Source organism: Sesamum indicum, linkage group LG5 (genome assembly GCF_026168435.1).
Source record: "Sesamum indicum cultivar Baizhima isolate 11 linkage group LG5, ASM2616843v1, whole genome shotgun sequence".
Lineage (NCBI taxonomy): Eukaryota > Viridiplantae > Streptophyta > Magnoliopsida > Lamiales > Pedaliaceae > Sesamum > Sesamum indicum.
Genome location: NC_142661.1, coordinates 14,954,927 through 14,980,344, shown reverse-complemented (window position 1 = coordinate 14,980,344; position 25,418 = coordinate 14,954,927). Strand labels below are relative to the sequence as shown.

At 35.2% G+C, this 25,418-nt stretch overlaps 2 protein-coding genes and 1 pseudogene across 3 annotated transcripts; all 3 read left to right on the top strand.

Annotated features, from left to right (window-relative positions):
• Window positions 1–104: 104 nt before the first annotated feature.
• On the top strand, window positions 105–2,413 carry LOC105162090 (SPX domain-containing protein 1). Its single transcript, XM_011080015.3, has 3 exons — window positions 105–634; window positions 1,344–1,470; window positions 1,863–2,413. The coding sequence occupies exons 1-3, from the start codon at window positions 344–346 to the stop codon at window positions 2,294–2,296; spliced, it is 852 nt and encodes a 283-aa protein (XP_011078317.1). The 5' UTR covers window positions 105–343; the 3' UTR covers window positions 2,297–2,413.
• A 6,602-nt stretch (window positions 2,414–9,015) lies between these two features.
• Window positions 9,016–19,070, top strand: LOC105162091 (RNA-binding (RRM/RBD/RNP motifs) family protein). The gene is made up of 9 exons (XM_011080017.3): window positions 9,016–9,190; window positions 13,272–13,370; window positions 13,559–13,995; window positions 15,547–15,613; window positions 15,693–15,746; window positions 17,153–17,221; window positions 17,329–17,394; window positions 17,482–17,550; window positions 18,814–19,070. The coding sequence occupies exons 1-9, from the start codon at window positions 9,080–9,082 to the stop codon at window positions 18,895–18,897; spliced, it is 1,056 nt and encodes a 351-aa protein (XP_011078319.1). The 5' UTR covers window positions 9,016–9,079; the 3' UTR covers window positions 18,898–19,070.
• A 2,493-nt stretch (window positions 19,071–21,563) lies between these two features.
• Window positions 21,564–24,005, top strand: LOC105162172 (peroxidase 25-like; annotated as a pseudogene). The gene is made up of 4 exons (XR_016065446.1): window positions 21,564–21,787; window positions 21,886–22,065; window positions 22,219–22,381; window positions 22,713–24,005. The product of XR_016065446.1 is annotated as a peroxidase 25-like (transcript).
• The last annotated feature ends 1,413 nt before the right edge of the window (window positions 24,006–25,418 follow it).

The window sequence follows — 25,418 nt, the reverse complement described above, 5'->3', positions numbered from 1 at the left end:
ATTACATTTAAGCACAGTAAATCCAGCCCAGTAATGTCGCAGTCGGTAGTACAGAGAGACTGGTATTTAACAGAGATTGAAGGGCCACGTGGTCTCTCCTTCACAAAAAGTGGGAATAAAAACTACAAGAGGTCGCCGTCTTTTAGAGGAATATAACCAAGATATCCTCTTCGGACAAACGAATATTCCCACCTCAATCCTCCGCATATTCTCTGCTCTCCGTTTTCCCTTATATATCAACCCCCGCACCCTGATTTCCCTCATTTCCCCGGCCTGGAGGAGTTTTGGGTGTGAGCCCGTGATTTCGATCCCGCTGAATTCTCTTGTTTTTCATTTTCTTGAGATGAAGTTTGGGAAGAGTCTGAGCAATCAGATTGAGGAGACGTTGCCGGAATGGAGAGACAAGTTTTTGTCGTACAAGGAGTTGAAGAAGCGGCTCAAGCTCATTGAGCCGAAGCAGCAGCCCTGTGACGAGGAGAGGGCTCAGAAGAGGCGGAGAATGGATGACGGTGGCGGAGAGAGGGAGGCGATTACGGCGGAAGAGGTGGATTTCGTCAAGCTTTTGGAGGATGAGCTTGAGAAATTCAATGCCTTCTTTGTTGAGCAAGAGGAGGAGTACATCATCAGATTAAAGGTAATTAATTCTTCCCCGATGATTGGTTGTTAATCGGAGTGAATTTTAACCTTCCAATTCCCAACTTCATCTGCTTGCCGATTCGCTAGATTTGTTTATTAGTCTCTAATTTAACCTTTTCTTTCTGTTTATTGGTTTTCTGTTTGTCTCCTTCGTTTTGTCACTTGATAATGTTATACCGCTGATTTTGTGGCTGTAAACTTTAAGCAAATCTTTACTTCTGTGGAGGGTAAAACTAATGAATTTGGTGATTGCATGATATTGAGTAATTCCTATTGTAATGGTAAATTGGAATCAACATCATAGAGCTGCCCCATGTCTCAGGAAAATACTACACTTGCCATGTGAGACGGACAAGTGTATTGTACTTGCCCTATAATTAATTTAATTCAGATTTGGTCGAGTTGGGTCTGGGCTAGATTTACCCATGCTTTCAATCTTGGTAAAAGTAGACCCACTTTGAACCAATATGATTGTAGATGCCTCTGAGTTAGGAAAGTTCATGCTCTGCATTAACTAGTTCTTGCTGCACATCATTAAGATATTAATATTAAATGACTTTTCTCACGCATAAGTTTTTAGATGCGGTGGATGTTTGGCAGATAATTGTTTCGCCTCGGCATTCTTTTTCTCCACTAAATAATCTTGCTGCATATAGTACTTACAGGTAGGAGATTTCAACATTTGACAGTGCAATTTGTGTATACAGGAATTGCAGGATAGAGTGGCAAAGGCCAAAGATAGGAAAGATGAGATGATTAGGATCCGGAAAGAAATAGTTGACTTCCATGGGGAGATGGTTTTGTTGGAGAATTACAGTGCTCTTAACTATACCGGTAAATATTCAACTCCTTTTCTTCTCTGAGCTCATATTTTGATTGCTTCGTTTTCGTGTCTGTGAATTACTACTAGGACTGTAGAAATGATTCTTTTGTTATTGTAAAAGCAGTACTAGATCAGAGTTTCTGCTTTGATAGCCCCTCAATTGAACCTCCATGATCACAGAGTTTCGAGCATATTGTCTCGGTAGCTAATTTCTAGAGATAAAGAGTAGGTGTAGTGAGTCACAGACGTCACTCATGAATATAAGATGCATGAGCTTCGCATAATCTGAACACAATGCTGACTTCTAATTTAGGCCCAAACTGGTCTCTGTTGCCGTTTCAATACACACTTCAGTTCTGTTGTAGTTTCTTGTGTCTTAACGTTTCGGGCTATTACTGAACAGGATTGGTCAAAATACTTAAGAAATATGACAAAAGAACAGGAGCTCTTCTTCGCCTGCCCTTCATTCAGAAGGTCCTGCAACAGCCTTTCTTTACCACTGACCTGCTGTACAAGCTTGTGAAAGAGTGCGAGAGAATGCTCGACCAGATGTTCCCTGCGAATCAAGCCCCATCTTCTGTTGAGGCAGCTGACCGGATCGAACCCTCTACAAGTTCTGCAACCGATGAGGGTCTGATCAAAGAATCCAAGGAGCTCGCGGAGATAGAATACATGAAGAGCCTCTACATGAAGAGCACTTTGGCTGCACTCCGAGTTCTTAAAGAAATTCGCAGCGGAAGTTCAACTGTTAGTGCTTTTTCATTACCACCACTGCAAATTAGTGGGCTAGAGGATACTTGGAATAAGATCCCTGTTCTTGAACAAGTTGCTAAGTAGCGAGAATACTGCGGAGGGAAACAGGTCATTTGTTTTTCCCCTTATGTAACTTGGTCTGGTCTTTTTGTGTTCTTAAGTCTTAACCCATGCATTTGCTATGCATGTTTTCTATACTAACACAGGTGTAAAATGCATAAATTTCATCTCAAAGGCACTTTGGATCAATCCAATTATGCTGCAAATGATTCTTTTTGTGTAAAGATTTTTGGAGTTGTACGCATTCCGAGTTTGAATCATATATGCAACACTTTACTGCTTACTTTCCTATTTCTAATATTCTCTTTTATATAAATGATAGATTATATGTTTAAATATATATTTAATACAATATCAAGTTAATATATGTAAAAAAAAAAAATAGAGTCTTATTCAATTAGTGTCTCATATGTTTCAATGTTGTAAGGTATATAATATGACATTTTCATTGATTTTTTATGTAAAAGAATGCATATGAAATTTATTGGTTTATTTTGATACCAATTCTCTATTCATTGCAATTTTTGTGAATTGAAAAGTTTTGTCCGCTATTTTTATGTCTTTTTATCGTTCAATTCACAATTGCTTCTTTTAGTAAATAAAATTTAAAATCTTGATATATTTTAACAAATAATTATAAATTTTTATATGTATCTACTGAGTATATTTTTAAATTTTATGCACATTTATTTTGTTTACATTTTGAAAATAAACATATTTAGATTATTATTGTAATTAATCATATATATTTAATATTAATTGCTGTTTTATACTTTTAAATTATCTTATTGTTTCGGTAGAAGGTTAATAATCATTTTTAACTATTAAATCCAAGATAAAATCTTCTTTCGTTAACCTAATATATATGCTTAACAAAGCATCCCAAGAATTTCGAGAATATCTCAACCATCAACATTTGATTTTATTATTATTGTTAGTTTTAGTTTCAACATTTTTGATAGGATGAAAATACTTTAATGGTTTTCATGAGAAAAATGAAAAATATGCTTCGATTGTATGTTTCCAACTTAGTTTTATATGTACGAAAAATGAGAATTTATTTGGATTGAAATTTTAAAATAATAAATATATAGGTATCGTATAGATATAATTTTTAAAATTTATATTATAAAATAAATTATTTTTTTTAAAATACACATGACATATGTTTACTCCTCGTTACAAAATACTCGCCCCTACTTACCCGTTCTCTCTTTGTCTTCCACCACCCGCTGCGTATCTTTCTTCCTTCCTCTCTCTCTCTTCCACCACCATTTGCTTTTATTAGAAGTTTTCGAGCTCGGCTTGAGCTTTTTAATATTTTTATTTATAATTAAAATAAAATTTATATTAGAGCATTTATTTATTATCATAAATTGACAAGTTCAAATTATTTTTAAGAAAAATGTATTTCTAATTTTCTTAAACTATTAGATAATTTAAAAATCAATAATTAATATAAAAAATATATAGTAATAAATAATAAATTTACTAACGTGTTGATTAACCTTATTTTTGTATAGAGATCAAATATATAAATAAAAAAAATCATGTTTTATCATTAGCTAAATTTAAAATATGTGATATTACTTAATAATTATGATATATAATTAATTTTGAATATAAAGTTGATATAATATTGACTATACAGTTAAATATATAAAATATTTAAAATATAAAATAAAAAAATAAAAAGCGCCAAACAAAATACTTTAAGCTCAAGCTCGAGTTGAGCTCCAAATAGAGCTTCTTGAGCAGGCTTGACTTGTCTATCGCCCCTAGTTGAGCCACATCAATAAATATGATATTACGTATAATTATATATATATATGATAATAATAATATATTATTTTTAAGTAAATATATATTACTTATATTATATATGATATATAATATATTGTATATACTTATATATAAAATAATATTTCATTCATAAAAATCATAAAAAAACAACCCTTATAAGGGGTTTTCTTGCTCCATTCTAAAAGACAGAGGGTATTTTGCTAATTTTTTAAAAAAGGTGTGTTGCAGACATACCCTACATCACAGGAAGAAGTTACATTTTCCCATACATATATATATCTATACCTTTTTATTATGGGAGAGCTCCTCTTTTGATGTCTCCTATTGTTTTGTCTGTCATTTTTAATATTTAATTTAATTTTTTAATTTATTTATTTGTTAGTTAATTAATTTACTAACTTCCTACCATCCCACCCCTCTAAACCTCAAACCACTTTTCTGAACCCCAAAACTGCCATTATTCTTAATGTGTGTTAATGCTATATTGTTGACTGAGAATTAAGACTGTCCTCTATAATTAATGCATAGATAAAATAAAGAAAAAATGTAAGCAGTTTCTTTTTGATATTGTAAATAAGCAAATTATCTCCGTATGAAAAAATAAATAGTAATTTATCTCTCTATATTTTTTAAAATGCAACAATTTACCCCCTCCCCCCCTATAATTTTTAAAATGAAGCAATTTACCTCCTTGTATAAAGAGGTAATTGCTTCATTCTAAAAAGTATTAGGGGTTAAATTGCCATATTTTTTTCATAGGGAGATAATGTACTCATTCTCAATATCACAAGGGAATAAATTGCTATTTACCCGATAAAATAAGGTGAATTATCTGTTGTGAATATTGCAGTTTACAATATTATTAATAGTAAAATTATAAAAGATAATTCATCTTATTTTACGTATGCGTTAATAAGATACATGAATATAACAATATTGTAATTACATGAATTAATGCATATGTAAAATAAGGTGAAGTATCTATTCTGAAGGTGGATGTAATTACAAAATGCTCTAGATTCTATACCAGCTGTCGTCAATATTTCTATACCAGAATCAAATATCATCGATAACAAAAGATCAACAACAAACAATGTATATATATGTCGATATTTTATTGTGTCGTGGTATAATTATGAAATTATTATTGTTGGGATTTCATTCCAAAGTGATGAGTCTGAACATTATACAACCACATTCAACTATAACAACAATTAGAGTTATATCAACAGTAATATAAAATTAAAGTGGAAACACAAAAGGACCATAACATAATCAAAGCTCAGGGAGCTAGATCGGGAAGGCAAAGCACACAGCCTCATTGCCGATAACCCACCACCAGTTGCACCAAGAAACCATGGCCACTAAGGCACAGATCCACTTATCAGAAGTTCTCGATTTCCTTCGTCAATTTCTCATTCTTGGCTCTCACATTTTCGGTCCAAAAGGAAAGTGATGAAGATTTGGGTGGTGAGTGTTTCCAAAGCATTGAAAATGGTAGAAAATAAAGAACAAGAGAAGAGAGATAGAGAGAGTCGGCCGCGATTTTGAGAGAGAGAGAGAGAGGACCTTTTTTTTTTGCTGCCTTGATACAATGAAGGAGGAAAGAAACAATTTGGGGGTTTTAAATGAGACTGGGTCAGGTCGGGTCAGGTTGGTAGGTCGTGGGTCGGGCTTTTGGGACATCAGGTGGTGGGTTGGGCCTATCGAGAAAAATTGGTCTTAGGCCAAAAAAATCAACAACTATTTTAACCAAATATTACTGCTCTATTTGAGTTGAGAGCCAGTGAGTTTGTTTCACAATGTTTGGTTTTATTTTTAACTTGTTTTGATGTGTTTTGTGGAAATATAGAGAGAACAACAAAGATAAATAAGTATGCGTTAGAGATAGTGTGTATGTTTGGATTTATTTTTGGAGATAATATAAAATAAGTATGGTATGTTTGATGTTGTTTACTAGGAGATAAAAACTACTATTTATTGTCAAATCATGTCTCTTTTATATATATTTATATATATGTATGAGTATGTATATAATTTTTTTAGTTGTAGGACCTATAACTAATATAGACTTATTTTGACAAAAAACAAATGAGATACTGTTTCAAAACATTTCAAAACACTATTAAAACTTCCAAAACAAATCAAGACAAATATTGTCCATATTTTGGCCCATCTCAGAGATGAAGCAAATTTGGAACCAAACATTATGTTTATGTTTGAATGCTTGAAATAATTGTTATAATTATAAGCTTCATTTTAATATATTATCTTTTATCTAATTTAATATTAATTTACTTAATATTTATTTTTACCGACCTCTGTCTAAATGTGATGTATCCTACTCCATTCACTCTTGAATTAATGTGATTCTAATTTTAAATTAGTATGGTGAACTTTCCTTTATGGTGTTTTAAGTTTTAATAAAAGCTAATTATTTCTTATTATTATTTGATGATTAATCAGACCACATATATAATATAGTTTTAACATCATTTCAATAGTTGTATACGCATGTTAGCTAGCACCACCAAAATTTACTATTTATAGCGCATCATGGAAAGTAGACAAAATTTGATAATTAACAGTAAATAGTAGTTATTTTAGTTGTTTATCTATATACTTACTATATATTACGGGAAAACACCTCTTTGACGTCTCCCTTATTTTTAGTCTGTTTTTTTTTTTTTTCCGTCCACTAATTTTCACATTTTCCCCGCTGTCTATAAATGGTAAAAATTATTTTTTGTTCAAATAGTTAGTTATTTTTATCAATACTTTTTTCTCTTTCTCCTAAAAATGTTTTTTAAAATATTTATTTTTTTATCATAATTATTTTTATATTATTATTATTCCTATAATTTTTTTAATTAAATAATACTTACTTAAGTATTATTAGCATATGCATTGAATGTGTCATATCCAACTAGTATATGAATATGTATGTATTTAGCAACACATATATGTAGTACAAATAGATTTATATAAAAATAGTATAAAGTATTTTAAAGAGAGAAGAAAATTTTAGATGCTGTTTACTTATTTTCCAATAGTTTTAGAAATTTTTTATTTTATGTTAGAATTCATTGTATATAATTTTTAGGATATATATATAATGTGCATAGAAATAGATTGGCTTAAAGAGGCCCAAATGACCTAAAAAGAAGAAAGAGACGAAAAGTCCAGTACACTAGACTCAACCCAAGAGGGAAGCCCAGTACACTAGGCTCAGTCCAAAAGGGAAGCCCAATTCGGCCTGGTACAAGGCATATCGAACTTCAAACCCACCTTTCAAGCCCAGCCTAGGAAAAGAGAAGCGCTCCCAAAAAGCTGGACTCCTTGCAAAAGTAGGAGTCCTCATGTAAAAGGAGTCATCCCGCAACTAAAGACGTGTTGCTCAAGTCCAAGAAGAGATAAGATCGTGCCTTATTCTCATATTTTTGCCTTATTTTTCGGAAATGCAGCTCACAAACAGAGTCACTATGAAGAGGGATTCTTTCTCTATAAATACAGGCAACAACCCTCCAACAGACAAAACTTCAAGAAGCTGAAAATTATCTTACTATTTTGCTGCAACTCTTAACTCATACTTTTGCCATATTTTACTTCAAAATTCTTATTTTTATTTCAGTATTTCATTTTAGCACCTCTCAAGAGGACACCTTCAAGCCCCACTAGGGATAGCTTCAATCCTCCAACAGGGACGTCTTCAGTCCCCCAACAGGGACACCTTCAATCCACTAACAAGGACATATTCAATCCCTCTACAGGGACACCCTCTAGAATTTGAAAAACCACTCTCTATTCTTGCTTTAGCAATCGAATTGCACTCTTAGCACGATTTCTCTCATGAAATTGCTTACTCTATCACGATTTCTCATTACATTTTATTTTGTACGATTATTTTTCTCCTAAATCTGATACTAATTTAGATGTCAGAGTGCTAACGCCTTTTTTGCAGGTCATCCCTTCAGGATTTGCATTCGCTTTGGCCTAAGCTTTGAGCATAACCCAAATCCATTGGACCCGTGCATTTTTTGAATGCATCCATATATATTGCCAAAGAATATTACGTTGCGTAAAAAAATAATTTTGACGGGACCTTAGAATGTATCAAACATGTCTTTGAAGTACTTAGACATGCTCTTGAAATTTGTGAATTTGATTCATCTATTAGATAGATCACTTGATTTATATCCTAATGCGATTAGGCTTGGAGTCCATCCAAGTCCCCGACTCGAACCCCGTGTTGGGTAGCAAGTCTTAAAAATAGGACTTGCTCGGAGTTGGGGCAGGTCTCGAGTTCTTGCATACTCATTCCGAGATGCAGTCTTGTACCAATTATATATAACCAATTTCTTAGTAGTTGGTGATGTTAGCAACTTGGTTGGATTACCTATGTTACTGCTGTTGTTTCATTTATAAGTTGAAATATTGCGTTATTGTCATATTGGGGATTCTTCATACCTGTTACAAAGTTGGAGTTTTTTTTAAATGTACAAATGTTTTAGAGTTCTGTGTAACATAATTAGCTGCAGCACGAAATAATACTGCAGTAGAATCCTCTAACTTATCTTACAAAAGTGCATTTGAATTTATTTGGTTGTCAATTTCTCTATTTTTTTTTTCTGAATGCAGACGATACAACAATTGCTAAATAAATAGATAGATAAATTAAGAGATCAATTACTTCATATCTTATTACAATATATAACATTAAACAGAAAAAGGAGCAACTAACTTGGTCAAACCGTCCCTTGCGAGTTTTGTACCTGGTCCTTGCCAGAGTTGGCGGGACTAGTCTTGGGTCCAACCCAACTCGCCCCTAACTCCCACTGCCACCCTTAGACGTGATTTCTATATGGTGTCATTCTGTATGCTAGGAAATAGTGTGGGGGTTGAAAAATAAAATACGAAAAGAAGAGGGGCGTTAATTGAGACTATATCACTAGTAATAAATTGGGCGCAACTGTCGTGTAATTCTTGCTTTGGTGAGAGGAGACAATGACAATCGACGACAACAGCTCCATATACGTGGGCGGCCTCCCGTACGACATCACCGAGGAGAACCTTCGCAGAGTATTCGACATATACGGCGCTGTTCTTGCCGTCAAGGTTTCTTCTCCTCTGATTTTCACCTATTTCTCTTCGGCTTACACACATGGATGTGTATTTTGTGGGGTTCATGGTTTCATGCCTTCCAATTCCAAGTTGTTAATTTAATGCCTTATTGAGTTTGAAGATTTGAGACTACGGAGACTACGCCTCTCAACTTTGCTTCTGGTTTTTTATTTCTCTATTCTTTTGTTTTTTTTACCTGAAATCTAAATTGTGCTTTCTCTTCGTTTCTTTTTTCTTTTTTGTTCTTTTATGAAATCTAATCCCATGTTTCTGTCTACGAATTCTCATTTGTACCTTGTGGAAGTTTATTCTCTCATTGAAGCTACGGTAATATGTATCCTTAGTAGGTATAATAGTTTCTTGGGTTTAATGAGCAAGTCAGTAGCAAAAATATTTTCCAGGTGACCTGGAAGCTGGATAGTTCATGGACTCTGGGATGATAGTGAATCTGAGACTCGGGAAAACACCATCCACAAATATCTTTATGGGATAATTACCTACACAATCCCTCAATTCTGGTCACTAGAAACCATCCTTATTGTTAACTTAATTACAATGACACTCCTTTTCAGGAGTAGCCGGCAGAAAAAAGTAAATGGGAATACTGCATGAAGATTAAAACCCCGGAAGCTAGCCCAAGAAGGAAAAATTGGAATAGACACAATATTATAGAATTATCTCTCGATCATTTTATCATTTAACTACTTTTTGAAGATAAATTTGAGAACCAATGCCGAAAGAAAAAGGAAAAGAACATCTGTATGTTATACATATGTATATATATTATAGAACTAATGAAAAGCTAAAAGAATATATATGTGTATATTAAGGACATACATGTACCCATATATACAGGAGCTTTAGCAATGGGTGAGAAACGGGCTGGAGCTCTTGGGCACTATTCGGGGTGTGGGGTTTGGGTGTGAGGTCGAGGGGTTGGATCTGGTTGGTTGGCAGGATGGCAGCTCGGGTTGGTGAATTTGAGGATCGTAGGTGTTGCGTATTTGGGTGAGAGGGTTGAATAGATGCTAGAGGGTTAAGAGTGGGACTAAGGTCATGCTTGGATGTGGAGATGCGGTGGGTGGTAGAATGACGATAGAGGGGAAGGTTTCTGGTGGAAGGATTATGATAGATGATTGGGTGCACGGTGACCTGGTGTTGGGGAGTTGAGGATGGGTGGCTAATGATAGGGGTTGGAGTGGAAGATTGTCTAAATTGGAATTTTAAATCTTGCGAAATATTACATAGAGACCCTGAGTTATTTGGTAATATGAACAACCACCCCCCTTGAATGGAGGGTATTTTGGTTGAAAAGTTGGTCTAGCTAATGACTATAAATTTAGGTGCAAAATTGGATTCCAATACCATTCTTTTGGGTTATGACCGCAGATTTTTGGGCTGGAAAATTGAGGGAAGAGTCTGATTTTGTATGTGGCAACTAATCCTGCAAATAATAAAGGTAGTTTCTATACTTTGACCATACTTGATTTGGGTACTTATCCCTAATTTTTATTGCGTAAACTCAAGCTACTTTGCAAACTCATGTGTGTGCCTAAGTATGTGAATGATTTTTTGGTTTCATTATTAAGTGGGAGAGGGTATGTGAATGATGACGATGCAGTGTTTATTAGTCTACGGCTGTGAGGTAAATGTGGAACAAGAAAAATCAGTAGTTCCTTGAAATAAGGTAAGAGTTTTTATGAAAAAGTGGGTTCATTTGTTGTAAGAGAAGGGAGTTTATATTTGGGGATTGTTTCTAGTTTTTGAAGGAGACATTAACGAAAACCTAATTAGCTGCTCCATGCCCATCTACCCTTGATAATATTTGCTGCTCAAGTAGATTTTATAGACTAGAATGTCTTAGCAACAAAATATAATTGATCCAGTCGTTTATACATCTATGGGCATCTAGTTAGATAGTTGTTAAACCAAGTCTAATGTGTTATGATAAAATATCTGCTGAACTAATGCTCTATTATGGAGTTTGAAAGATGAAAATTCCAAGTTTGGAGCATTCTGGATATGTATAGAGAAGTGAAAAATACTGGTAGCAAGGTGGATTGAGTAATGGGCTTAAGTTTCCTTTTTAGCATCTGAATGTGCTTCTCTTCCTCTGGAAGGCCCTTTAGTTCTTCTCTTTCCCAACTTTGTGCTGCTTGTGGCACTGTGCGGTGAAGACTACAAAAGACAACCACAGACTTCAAAATCTCTATTTACTAAACTCTACCAGCATCCAATTTGTGGTTTTCTCATCTCCTAGAATTTGCTCTCCTTAAGTTACCTCCTATTTAGGTGCTGCCTCGAGCTTCCTTCCATGTTAAAAACTGCAACTTACATTTCTTTGAGCTTGATAGTAAGATGTAACAAACAATTATTAGTCTTCTTTCTTTCTCCACTGTGCGTCATGTTCTCTCCCTGCTTTCCAACACACCAACCACTATTTGACTTCCAATCACAGAGTACTCTGACCAGTTGGATCTCATGGTATACCTGTGTTTTGTTTAATCTTGTGATGTCACAATCTATACTTTTTGTATTATCATATTTGCCAAAAGAGTGTTGTACGAGTCTTTAAGATTCTTATATAGAAACTAAATGTCAGTTACAAACTTCGCCTTTATGACATACACCAATTTGTTATGTCTTCTTGTGCTGGTCTAACACTCCTCCAGACATCCTATGTAATATAAATCTTTAAAATTTTGTTCTCCCTTCTCATTATCAGATATGGAGGATTTTTATGTCCATGATTTACTTATTTGAAAAGTTGCCAGGGCTGTTTGCCTAACAATGCTTTGTTGAAGTCATCCAAACTTGTAATACACATTTGTTGACCCTGTATTGAGTCACAGACATTGTTCCATAATAACCAGATGATTCTTGAATGTATCTCACATTTACCTGATCTATACCTCCAATCTAGCAGATTCTGGGATTTCAAATGGTGGCAGAAAATAGATTGGAGATTAGAAACAGAAGATTTATGACATCTAAGCATTTTATATGTGTTTACTTAATGCTGATAGCTATTTATTTGCATATCAATAGAACAGAGTCGTGTCCTTGTGCTTGTGACTTGCTACTTTGAGGATGTCCCTGAAACATTTTATGTAAAGTTGCACGCGTGCATCTTATATTTGAGGCCACTAATTATAATCTTTTGCTTTGCCCATTGCAAACATCCACTTTTAATCAAATTAATCTTTACTGCCAAGACGGACTGTAAGATGACTAGCAGGCATCTTGATGTGCCAGATTTAAGTTTCATAAGATAACAGCAAATAGGGTAACATAAACTAATAATAAATGCCTAATTTCGATGTTTCTACATAAAAATCCCACACAGCTTTAACCCTGTTCACCAGTCAGCCTAGTCACTTCTCTACAAGAATAAGGGAAAAGGAGAGTTATATTAATCCTGTCCTCATGTGGATGTGGTAGAGAGAAACTTGACTAGGTGCCCATTCACCATAGCTAGGTCTACATGATAAGAAACAGAGTTTGGTTGGTCCTCTAAATTCTCTTGTGACACTTCACACTCAGAGTGTCCATCTGAAACCCTCATTTTACATTATGTCAGGCTTTCTTGACATCCCAGTTTGTAGTACTCTATCTCTCCTACTCCTTAATATTCTAGAAGCATTACTAGACTTTGTATGGAAATGTAGAAAGATTCTGCATTAAAATCTTCTGTACTGTAAGAAGAATTTATCTTAATCATGACAATATAGGTTATTCTTTAAATGCATAAAATCATGGATTAACAATAAAGATTGTAAATCCATTGTACCTATGTACTTAGAAGCTAGGCATTTAATGAGAAGGCCGGAGACACAAGTAATTTAGTAACGATAAAGTTCTCTCTGTGCTTTTTCTGGCACATTTATTGTCTGGATCAGTTTTATTACCATTATTGCAGTAAACATGTTGCATTATTTCTTTTTTTTGGTATCTTTATTTGGTACTTTTCTAGAGTTTATTTATATCTTTTGCAAGTTGTCTCATCCTGTACCTCTGTATTAACTTTATTCCATGGAATATTAAGTAAGTAAAAGGTGTTAAATCTGATTCCCAGATAATCAATGACCGTTCGGTTGGGGGAAAATGCTATGGATTTGTCACATTTGCTAATCCTAGATCAGCAATGCAAGCCATCAAAGAAATGGATGGCAAGGTGCTCAATGCTCTCTCTCTCTCTCTCTCTCTCTCTCTATGTGTCTTATGTCTACCTGATCAGTGGTATCATACTTACATGTGTTTTTGTTCACACTCCTATGGAGATAGATTTCTTTCCTTTATTTTGTTGTATAACTTTGAACTTTGAAACTTCAAAATATTTGACAAAATAATGCTTCAATTCAGACCATTGATGGACGAGTCGTTAAGGTGAATGAAGTGAGAACTAGGGGTGGAAGACCTAACTTTAACCAGGAGAGTTCTCGACATGACTTGGAGAGGAGTATTGATGGTGAGAGTGGTAGAGATCGAGGAAGAGATGATAGTTATGATAGGCAACGCCATCAGGAGGGACACTGGGAAAGGCCTCAGGACCATGACCAAAACAGAGAGAGAGGTCATGAACGTAGACGTGGTCATGATCGTACAAGGGATCGATACGTGGATGCAGATAGGTTTCGGTATTATAATAGACATCTGGATGATGTTGAGCAGGAGCATGGGAGAAAGCGTGAGCGTGAATGGGAAAGAGACAGTGATAAACAAATCGAGCAACAGAGGAACAACAGTCATCATAAAAGTGGAGATAAGGATAAACATCAACAGCTCCACTTACTGAATAGGTATTACCCTGGGCTTTATACTTATTACTGATGTTAAGCACTGCAGGAAATTTCTATTTAATTCATGATATCCTATGGCTGTTCTGGAATCTTCACAAGATGCTAGTAATGAATAATATTGCTAGTGTTGCAAAAATTTCTGGCATGAAGTTATCTACATCTTCTTTTTCTGCTCTTCCCTCTAAAGAAAGTTGATCAAGCTGTTTTGTTTCTGTGTATTTGTATTCAGCAGTGATTTCTAGTGCAAATTGCTTAGTTATGGACATAGACAGTCGATGTATCTCTAATTTAGAGGGCTTGTGTCAATGCACCACCAAAGTTCTTGAAGACAACACTCTTTATATTGTTGCAAATGTCAAAGATGCAAAAGCCATCAACTGAACACTTGCACCCTTTTGTATTGTTGTCAAATGTCAAAGATCAAAGATGCAAAAGCCATCAAGTCACACTTGTATTTATCTAAATGCCTTCGAGCAAAATCCGCTGATGTGAGATGAAAGAAAATAGCAACTGAGTTTTTTGTTTTTGTAATGTTTATTGGTAAAAGCACTTGTTCACAGTCTCATCTATAGAAAAAAAGGGGGGGGGGGGGAGGGAGGATGATGTCTAATCATCTGGCGGGATACCAGAAAGGAATCCTGTCAAAATGTCAGCACCGTGATATGAAGATTGCTGCGCCTTCCCCACCGTTGTACTTGGTTAGCATTTTTGGAGAATGTCAGGAGCCCAGAGCTGCAAGAGTGTATTGACAATGAGAAAATGATAACGGAAGACAGTGATTACTGTTACAGTTTAATTTTTCTTGTGTTACGTGCTGAGTACCAAGGAAGATTAATTGCTAATTTATGTTCACCTTTTTCTTTCTTTCTTGTTCTTTTTCTTTCTCTTAGTTGTGCAATGTGCTGATTAGATTCTTTGATTCTCTCTGTGCACCACGTAAAGTAAATTAAAAACTGAAATATGCTTGTCTAGATTGGATCTCTAATCTTTAGGTCATTGGCTTAGCTAATATGGAAAACCCATCCCAGAGTATTTTTGTCTAGCTGAATTACAGCAGACATTACATGTTTTGGGCACCTGACCCTACACCTAGGTTGAGATGGTATGGTCGTGCTGATAATATCTTCAACCCTGTTTTTCTGTCATTTTTGTTGCGTAGGAGAATCATTTTGCTGACAGTTGGTGGGTTTATATGATTCCCATTACATTCAAGGTTCTTAGTGTGAAAGTAAATTGTTACTCCCAGTAATACCATACAAATTACTTAAGCCCTGAAGATGTTTTAGATATCACCTAATGTTAGGTTTTGAGTTGTCATTGTTTATCTGTGACCTTGATGCATATAACGCCTGAGTCGCCCGACTTGCTTTACTAGTTGGAGGATTGATTATATCAGCAGTGTAATTTGGTAGTAACGGTGACCAGCTATGGTGTAGCTACTCTTGTTGACAATACTTGTGGAGTTAGTTCTATAACTTCAACTTGTAGTTGCTGCATTTAGTTATGCTTTCTTGTTTATTTAATTGCGAAGAGCTGTATATGCCTGAGCAGGTCCAGATTTGACGAAGGTGGGAGCAGAGAGCTTTCGTTGGAGTCATTCAATGATGACCAGGATCAGGTAGCTCTCTTGTTTTTTCTTAGATGTATATGTGTACCTCTGTTTGACTACAAAACTTTTTTCTTGTCTGCATCAACAGGGTGAAAGCAAATTAGCAGTTTCAAGTCAAAAGCTTGAAGAACTTCGTAAAGAGGTAGGCATTTTATTTTTGGAGTCAAAACTAAACAATATGCTGTAGCATGCTTCAGGCTGTGCTGTAGCTCAGGCTCTAAAAGTTAGGAGAGTTTGTTTGAATGTAGACTAATGGAAGATGTGAAAGATTTCACCCTGTAAACTCAGGTTTCGCCTAAACGCAGACAGGTTTTTCAGACTGGGTTGCTGTGACCCTCCTTTCCCAGTCTCGCCTTGGATTCTGACCCAATGTCTTTACTATTCTAATAAGAAAACTGAGACCAGATTCACTAAATATCCGTTTTAAATTTTAAAAGTTTTTCTTGTTAAATTATTGACACCTCTGGGATAGAATGCTCGAATACAGTATACTTGATTAATATTTGAGAAGATACCTCTATAATTATGTGGTGCGTTTTGGAAACTTGACAGCAGTCTGCACCCTGCAGGATATAAATTTTCTTGGAGTCATGAGTTAATTTGTTGCTCCTCTACATTCTCTATGACTCGTCTATTTAGGCAAAGGAAATAATGAAAAAGGAAAAATGTATTCCCTTTGACTTTCATATATCTTTGTCCTAGACATTTTTCAATGTCAAACTTGTCTTGTTATGGTGGAGGGATTATGTAGTTGTTTGGCAGAGGACATTGATTGCAGCAAGAGCAGAGGGGAATGGATAAGCTTGAGAAGCTGTTCTGTGGTGACAGTGCTATTTGTGGAACAAAGACAGAGGGGGTGGCATGGGTGAAGGTAGTTTTAAGCCATAGACAGAAGGAGAAACAAAGAGGGATTGTTGGAATACAGGTGTTGCAGTAGCGCCTGTGGGGGATGGCATGTGCAGTGTGGTCAGGGGTGTGGGATAGGTGGACTTGGTGACATTGATGGCTTGGTCCACAAATTTGACCAAGTAACCTCCCGTGCTTGTTGCTACAACATTCAGCAGTATGCGGAATTCTTATGGTTATGCTGGAGAATGATTTCTCACTCCTCCCTGCCTTTTTACTCATAAGGAAGAAAGATGAAAGCATATTCACGATTAGAACGTCATACTAATGTCACGAATTTCAGTATTAGTTGCTTGGAGTTACAGAAAACAAACTTCTAAATATTCCTTTCCTTTCTAAATACTATCAACCTTTGCTTTACTCAGAAACACCATCAATGCATACATAACATTACCATGCATTTTCATGTTACCTGTGAAATTATGAAGGAAGGATGAACTTTGTTACCTCTAATATATAGTTGTAGGAGGCATTAATTTCTGGGAGGCAATTTTTTGTGTCTACTTATTGGTATCTATGGTAATAGGGAACTTCATCAAAAGAAAATTCTGACTGGTTGGTGGGTCATCTATTCCTGTTGTTTGGGAACCTTTAGTCACAGTCCAGATGGTTATAGAAAATAATATTTTACTTCTTGATCAGATATCTCGGATGGAAGAATTGGTTGCAGACAAACAAGAAGTTGTTTCTAAATTACAGGAAAAATACCAGGTATTTCATCTCACGGATAAGATTGCATATTGAGAGTTTTCTAATATAGTGTCCATCTGCATTGTTATTTCTGCTTTCCTTCTCTAAGAATAATTTTGTGATCTTAGAAATTGGAGGATTCATTAATCTCAGCTAAAAAGCTTACTTCTCATCGACACATACAATTAGCCAAGGTACTGTATTATATGTTACTATCACCTTTCAAAGTAGAAATCCTTAAATTTGGCAATTGTTCACTCCGAATGTTGTGACCTGTGCAGTTACATAAATGTTATCTGCAAATAAGAGACTATGATGAGAGATCCAAAAAATCGGAACAAGAACTCCAGGTTAGCCTGTTCAAGAATCTGTGTTTTCATTTACTGTCTACCTGTTTCTGTAGGCAATTCTAAGCTGGTTTTTAGTCTCTGATATATACTACTATATAGTTCTTTCTAAGTGCTTACCCATAGTTATAAATGGTGCACTATGCCACATGGTGCAAAAGGCGAGAGCCCTGCGCCATTTTCAAAAAATGGCGCGGTGCTTTCACCTGGCACGCACCAGGTTGCTTTTTTTCTGGTGCCAGGCGCACCTGGATGAAGCCAAGCCTTAAAATGCTGGGCTTAAAGGCTGAACATTAAGAAATTTGCTTTTTTCTTTAACCTTTTGGCTATCAAATTAAAACCTAATCTTGAACATGCTGATTTTGGTAAAAATATTAATGGTATAAAATATAAATTATTTATGCAAATACGCACCTTGCTCTGGGTGGCATGGCTTTGGACCCTTTTTTGTGCCATGGCTCCAAAGCACCTTCGCATCATGCGCCTTTAACAACTATGGGCCTACCGTTTTATGATTAAACTTTTTTCACTACATGTTACTGTTAGAAGAGCAAAAGAAGTTGTTCCTCTCCTTTTTCATCAATTACATAATTCTTATATGAAAATATATTGTTGAATACTTAACCAAATAAAAGTTTGAGATGTGAAAATTTTAAGTTGCAATTGTTTCACCAACCCTGCAAAAGAAATGCCTAGAGATGAGAACCGTCTCCATTGTGACTGTTAGCGTGGGGCTTTTAGCAGCTGATGCAGGATTCCTGGATGGAAATGACAAAAATATGCTTCCAGAAAATTGTAGGAAAACTTGAATAAGATGTTAAATGCAGAGAGGAAGCAATTGCTAGAAAAGTTTGGGACAGTTGTATGTGACTTCAGAATTGTGGAAAAAGGTGTCTAGCTTAGGAGGTCAGAGTAGGGGTGAGAAAGTGAGAGAGTGGTTTTGCTATCTGGAAATGCACCTCCTGTGGCTCAGTTCTGTGTAATGTGTGGAGATGTGCAGTGGGGTGGATAGGGAGTGGCTGAAGAATGTGTTAAATCGTTCTATTTGATCATTATGATATTAGAGCATTATAAATTTAAAAGAAGCAACCTCTACTTGGATGTCTTTTGATGAAACTATGTTGTTCTTCAGAGAAACAAATTTCAGTTCTTGTTGGAATTTGTTCAAGGAAAAAGATATAAGAAGGATCATAAGTATACCTCTTATATAACCTCCTAACCCTTCAGAGGGTTATATAATTAGATACTAAAACTTTTTTGTTGCAGTGGCTGGTAGATTCTACCATGATTGAGCTGGGAAATGATGGTGGAGGCATAAGTGATGGGATACTGACAAATGGGAGAGCTTGACATAATGTTGGAAGTTTCTGCCATTGTAACGTTACCTATTAGTCCCCTCTTGTTTTTCTTTCCTTTTATTCAAGACGTACCTTCTTGTTGTTAAGCTTACATATGCAGAAAATTACAATTGAAAAATATGTGTTTGTGAATCAATTTTTACCATATTGGTCCTCCTTTTATCAGATCCATACCTTCTTTCTCCTTCTCAGAAAGGATAAAGTCAAAGGTGAACAAGTGTCAAAGGGTAGAACATATTCTCACACTTGATGTTGCAAAACAAGAACATTACCGTTTTTGAAGTTACATTTGCTTCTGTTACACGGTATCTTTAAATGTCTCCCCAATTCCTCAACCCCCAACATGTAAACTGTCAACCGTGTCGGTTGGCTTTCGGCTTCATGTCTTTTGGTGTGGTGAGATTCGTCATGTAGGAACATATATAGGTCAATGACCGTTTGATTTCCAAATTGGCCTATGATAATGGAAGATCTGTGGCTACTGCAAAAGGCAGCACAAAGCTCTTTAAATCATGTCATTGCCCTGGCAGCCCATCTTAACTTGATTGTCTCGTGTACTTGAGGCGCCTTAGCAATATGGCTCATATTCTATCTTCCCCCTCCTCCCCATGTCAAACTCTCCTCTGAGCTATTTTCTTACCTTCTCTGATCACCAGAGATGGGGAAGAAGCACGACACTGGAAGGAGAAAGATAAGAAATATGGCTGAGTTGAGGAATTGTAGGTGAAGCTGGTTTGTTGATGGTGGGTGAGTGGCCAGAGGTGTCGCCTGGCTGTGAGTAGGTATTAGGCAGTGGCAAGGGCCGGCGGGCGGGTGGTATTTGACTTGGTTTGGTGGAGTGGGCGTGAGAAGGAAGGGGAAAAACGATTTGATCAAAAAAAAAAAAAAGAAAAAAGAAAATATTGATTAAGGGCATTAATGATAGTTTGTGTAATACAAATTAGAGCTGAAATTGTTGAATTAGATATATTTGAACTAATTTCTTTCTGGATTCGGACTTCCCCCTCTCAATGAATTGCTTTCTTGGGAACCAAATGTATGTGAAGAGGAAACATGTATGTATGTTTATTTTCAAGTTTTACACTAAAATATCGATAGGAATGATAGGAATATATTCAAGTTTAAAGCTGAAATATTGATAGGAATGATAGGAAGGAAATATTGTGTTAGGCCAAAAAAAAGAAATATACCAATTCGCTTCACTTGATATGTAATGGAATAGAATTGCTTTGATAGATAAATTAGTACTCGTCCAATAACAACTGTTTGTTAAAATGGAGGGCTGAAGATAGGAAATAAACAGAGAACAAATTTGCACAAACATTCCTCTTCTTTCCCTAATTTTCGGGACCTCTTCTTAGTTGGAATACAAAAAACATCAATCTTAATTATATACTGTATCATTTAGTACTTTCATTTCCATCTCTTTCTCCACCGCTCAAATCCCTGATTCGGACTTTCAGCGCCTCCAAGCTGTTTTACACTTGAATGTAGCTTTTCATGATCTTGACTTTACTATAGCTCTCACACTCCTCAAAATCCTTTTCAATATTAAAAAATAGGCATGAATATGGTGATGTAGTGGGAAGGGGATGTTAAAGAAAAAACCATACAAATTTATGACCATAAGATATCCACTAACTTGAGCATTAACCAAGGAATATGAAGGGCCATTACAAGTTGTATAATTTAAATATTAAAATGCACATGACTTACATTATCTTACACTTCCGCCAAACAAAAATGCAATATTATTTTTTTCACAAAACTAACCGAAAGAGGTTTATAAATCAATAATTCACTAGTAATTAAATTCATACAATTATTGCCCCTAAGTTGTCTTTTTTCTCTTTCTTTTTCTTTAAAAAAAAGCAAAGTAATTGAACAAATTCGAATGAAACAAAAAGCAAACGCGAATCGTGAGAAATATTTGATGCAAAGGCAAATTGTTCCAAAAAGGTAAAAGATAAAAACAGTTAGAAAGGAAATAAAGAAGTGTGTACACGGTTAATTATATTTTTGAAAAACATGATTGTTATTTTTTTAAAAATCGAATAATGTGTACTAATATAAAAAACAAATATATTTTTTATTAAAAATAATGATTTGTGACACCACAATATTAATTTTTTTTATTATGTTGATAATATCCTTACATTGCTTGTGTTTTATTTCTTTATTTTTAAAATGTGATGTGTTTGGTTTATATAATTATATCTTATTTCTATAATATATTTTAAATTATAAGAAATTATTTATTATATGCACGTAAGAATCAACGGCCGGTAAAAATATACAAAAGTAGTAAAAGAGTACGGATAAGCTACAAAATGCACCACTAATCCCATGCACAAAAAGCAATACAAAGCAAAGCAATGACCACTAATGTCCCACACGTCTATGCTCCACTAAGTTAATCCCAATTACTCGATAATTGTGCAAACAACATATCTAATCTTTAAAAAAAGTTCGAGCATCGGACTTTACTTTGGCTAAATATAAATCAATTGTACGATAAGTACAATATATTTATTGTGTGATTGATATATATTTTAAGAAAAAAGACCAATCACAAAATAAGTGTATCAAATCTGATCTCGACAAAAATTTTCCGTGAACTTCATATATATAACATTGGCCAGAATCCGTAACACTTAACTCACATCTCTAGCAATGGAAGCTCAAATCTTATTTTCTCTAGTGGTCATGAATTTGATGACATTTCCTTCCTTAGGGCAGGGAGCACTTAAGACAGGTTTCTAGTCTTCTTCATGTCCAAATGCAGAGTCCATCGTACGATCAACAGTAGAAGCCCATTTCAACAAAGACCCACACTGGCTGCTGCCTTGCTTAGGCTCCATTTTCATGATTGTTTTGTTCAAGTAAAATTTCAATCAAACAAAGACTTTCTTGAAATGTTAGCTCCTTCTACCTTTTGATCTATAAATAACGAATGGTTTGATCTCTACTTCATGCACAGGGCTGCGATGGCTCGGTTTTGATAGACACAGCTTCGGCTGAAAGAAAAGCACTGTCTAATCTCGGACTAAGAGGGTTCCAAGTGATTGATGATGCGAAATCGCAGCTTGAGGCGACGTGCGTTGGTGTCGTCTCGTGTGCTGACATACTGGCGCTGGCTGCTCGGGATGCTGTCGATTTGGTATTTGACCAGTTGTTTTCCATGATTCGTATGTGTTATGTACCTGTGTAACGTATATTTGTATACGGTGGTTTGAGTTCTTATGCTTATTTTCATGCTTCCGTTACGTTCGGGCCATACTGATTCTTTCATTTGATACTTGTATGCCTCCAGAGCGGCGGTCCAAGTTGGGGAGTGCCTATCGGCAGAAGAGATGGTCGGATTTCTTCGTCTTCTGAAGCCTCCACCTTACCTAGCCCTTTGGACTCCGTTGCCATCCAGAGGCAGAAATTTGCTGCTAAAGGCCTTAATGACCATGATCTTGTCACCCTAGTTGGTAAACAAAATTACTTTAGTTACTTTCGCAAGTATAATAGAAATTAACTATGGTCCATGTTAGGAAAATTACAAGTTACGTCCCATAATTTATCTTATTTTTATTTTGGTTCTACGACGTAACAGATTTAGTCTCACAAATTCAAAAAATTTAGAATTTACAGATCCTTAACCATTTCTGTTAAATTGTTAACGGAAGGAGTACGTGTAATACACATGCGTTCTTTAAGTTGCAATTTAACAAAAATAGTTAACGATCCGTAAATTATAATTTTTTTGAATTTGTGGGACTAAAATATGTTTTGTTGTAAAATAATGGGACATATACGCAGGAGCACATACCATAGGCCAGACAGACTGTCTTTTCTTTCGATATCGTCTCTACAACTTCACTGCAACTGGAAATGCGGATCCAAGCATAAACCAAGCATTTCTATCCCAGTTACAATCCCTCTGTCCTAAAGATCGTGACGGTTCAAAAAGGGTTGATCTCGACAAAGACAGCCCGTTGAAGTTCGACGTAAGCTTCTTCAAGAATGTGAGGGATGGAAATGGCATTCTTGAGTCGGACCAGAGGCTTTGGGGCGACTCCTCCACAAGTCGGATTGTTGATAAATATGCCGGAAATGTAAGAGGCTTGCTTGGGTTTCGGTTTGATTTTGAGTTTCGGAAAGCTATGATCAAAATGAGTAGCATTGAGGTGAAGACTGGTGCGCAAGGCGAGATCAGAAAGATATGCTCCAAGTTCAATTGACGTCAAAGTATTGTGTCTATATATGCCTCTCTACCCATCAATGCCATTGACAAGGATGATGTGCACTGTAATGTATATTTATATCCCGGAAGGCAAAATTGCAAATTTAGTTCCGAGGGTGACAAGATTAGCCCTGAAATTATGGAACTGATGATTTTAATTTTTTAAATTTGTAGCAATTTTTGTCCTTTTGGTCAGAAATTAACAAATCAATTAGGGGTTTAGGGTTTTGGCATACTGTCAGCATCCTACATGATGTAGATGTGGCAAACAAAGAAGAAACACGAGAAGTCAATTGATGGGAGGCCATATCGTGGATGGTGCCGTTGATGGAAACTGAATAGAGTGGAGGTGAAAAATGAGTGGTGGTCTGCAAGCGAGATACTTGCTAGCGGTGGGGATATGATGGAAAAATAGTGGTAGAGAGCGACAAAAAAATGACGGAAATGAAAACAAAGAGAATTAGCTAGATAGTGGACGAAAATGGATAGGCCTGGTTGCAATCGACTCGCTGGAGGATGGGGAGTCTATTGGTGGTGGTGGTCTCGAGCAGTGGGTAGGTCGGATGTCTGCGAATTGAGAGAGAGGAAATAGATCTAGATTTTAAGGCAAAACTGCGTTTGAATTCTGATTGGAGTACATGTTGTAGGACTGGAAGGATAACGAGTTCGGTGATGGTGCACATTGTTGGAGACTCATCGGAGAAAATTTTCGGCAACTAGTAGTGAGGAGGTGGTGGTTAACTGTTATTTACCACGCCAGCATCTATTTAGTACGCTGACTCTGTAATTAATGTCCTTTTGGATGCCGAAACTCTAAACCTCAATTTAGGTTGTTAATTTTCTGCCACTTTTGGCTGGAAAGACCAAAATTGCTATAAATTTAAAACATAAAGAACTAAAATTAGCAGTCTTCTAATTACAGAGCCAATTTTGTCACTCCCCATGCATACAAGACTAATTTTGTAATTTTGCCTATCTTGGAAATTAAAAGCGGTCCTCCTTAATAAAAGCAAAATGCTCGAAAAGTCATTGACTTGGAATATTTCAAATCGACCATCAAAAGTTAGTTTCACACCTACCAACCCATGTGCAACCCGGCACCATAGGTTTAACCATTTAATTTGTAGGTATTTGTTTGTGACGTTGAAACATCGTTCACTGTTAGTTGTAAGCATAACAAACACTTAAGCTATTGATAGATACTTACTTTATTCATTAATATATTACTTTGATAAAAATTAATGAATAATTGACAATTCAATTAATTTTTGGTCACCTATTCAAACAAAAGAGCCATATTTTGATGGTCATCTAATATATATATCATCAACAAAAATACACATTTTTATGAAAATGTCAAGACCTATATTCAAAATATTGAGATTAATAAACTTACAATAGACAACTGAAAAATTGTTCAAGAATTTATGTCTCGGGTACGTTCCTATCTAAAATCATTGGTGCTCAAAATTTCAAATCCCTAAATTTTATTCAATGGTATTTTGCTTCAAATTTTAATTGGTATATCCAAGAAAAGTTAGAAATAAGTATTCCATGACTAATAGAATGTTCATCTTTTCCTTTTCTTTTCTAATAAAGAGAAAGAAATAGAACACATTATTTATTATTGCTTTGAGCTTGTGATGTTGCAATACCACACATTAAAAAAGGATGAATAATAATTTACCCCATGTGATATTGAAAATAAGTGTATTATCCTTTTATAAAAAAATATAACAATTTATCTTCATATACTTATTAAAATGAAGCAATTTACCTCCTTATACTGGGAGGTAGATTACTTCATTTCAAAAAACATAAGAAGGTAAACTATTGTATTTTAAAAAATATAGAGAGGTAAATCACTATTTATTTTTTTTATAAGGGGATAATTTGTTCATTTGCAATATTCTGCATATTCAATACTTCAGAATGTTCTCGCAAACAACTCCAAGCTAATGATAATTTGATGTAAAATATGAAAATAATTTGAAATAAGTCAACCCCTAGATTGACTTCTGAACTTTATTTATTAGAATCATTATGTTAGTAACCGATGCATTGAATCTGGACTAAATTTTATCCGTTAGTCAATCGTGCTAGTAACTGTTGGCGTTGAACCTGAACTAAACTTTATTCATTGGAGTCAATTATGCTAGTAACCGCTGTATTGAATCTGAATTAAATTTTAAATTTTATTCATCAAAACTAATTATGTTATTCAAAAATTATAGTTTAATTATAGAAAATATAAGCTATAATTTTGGGCATATCAGTGGGTA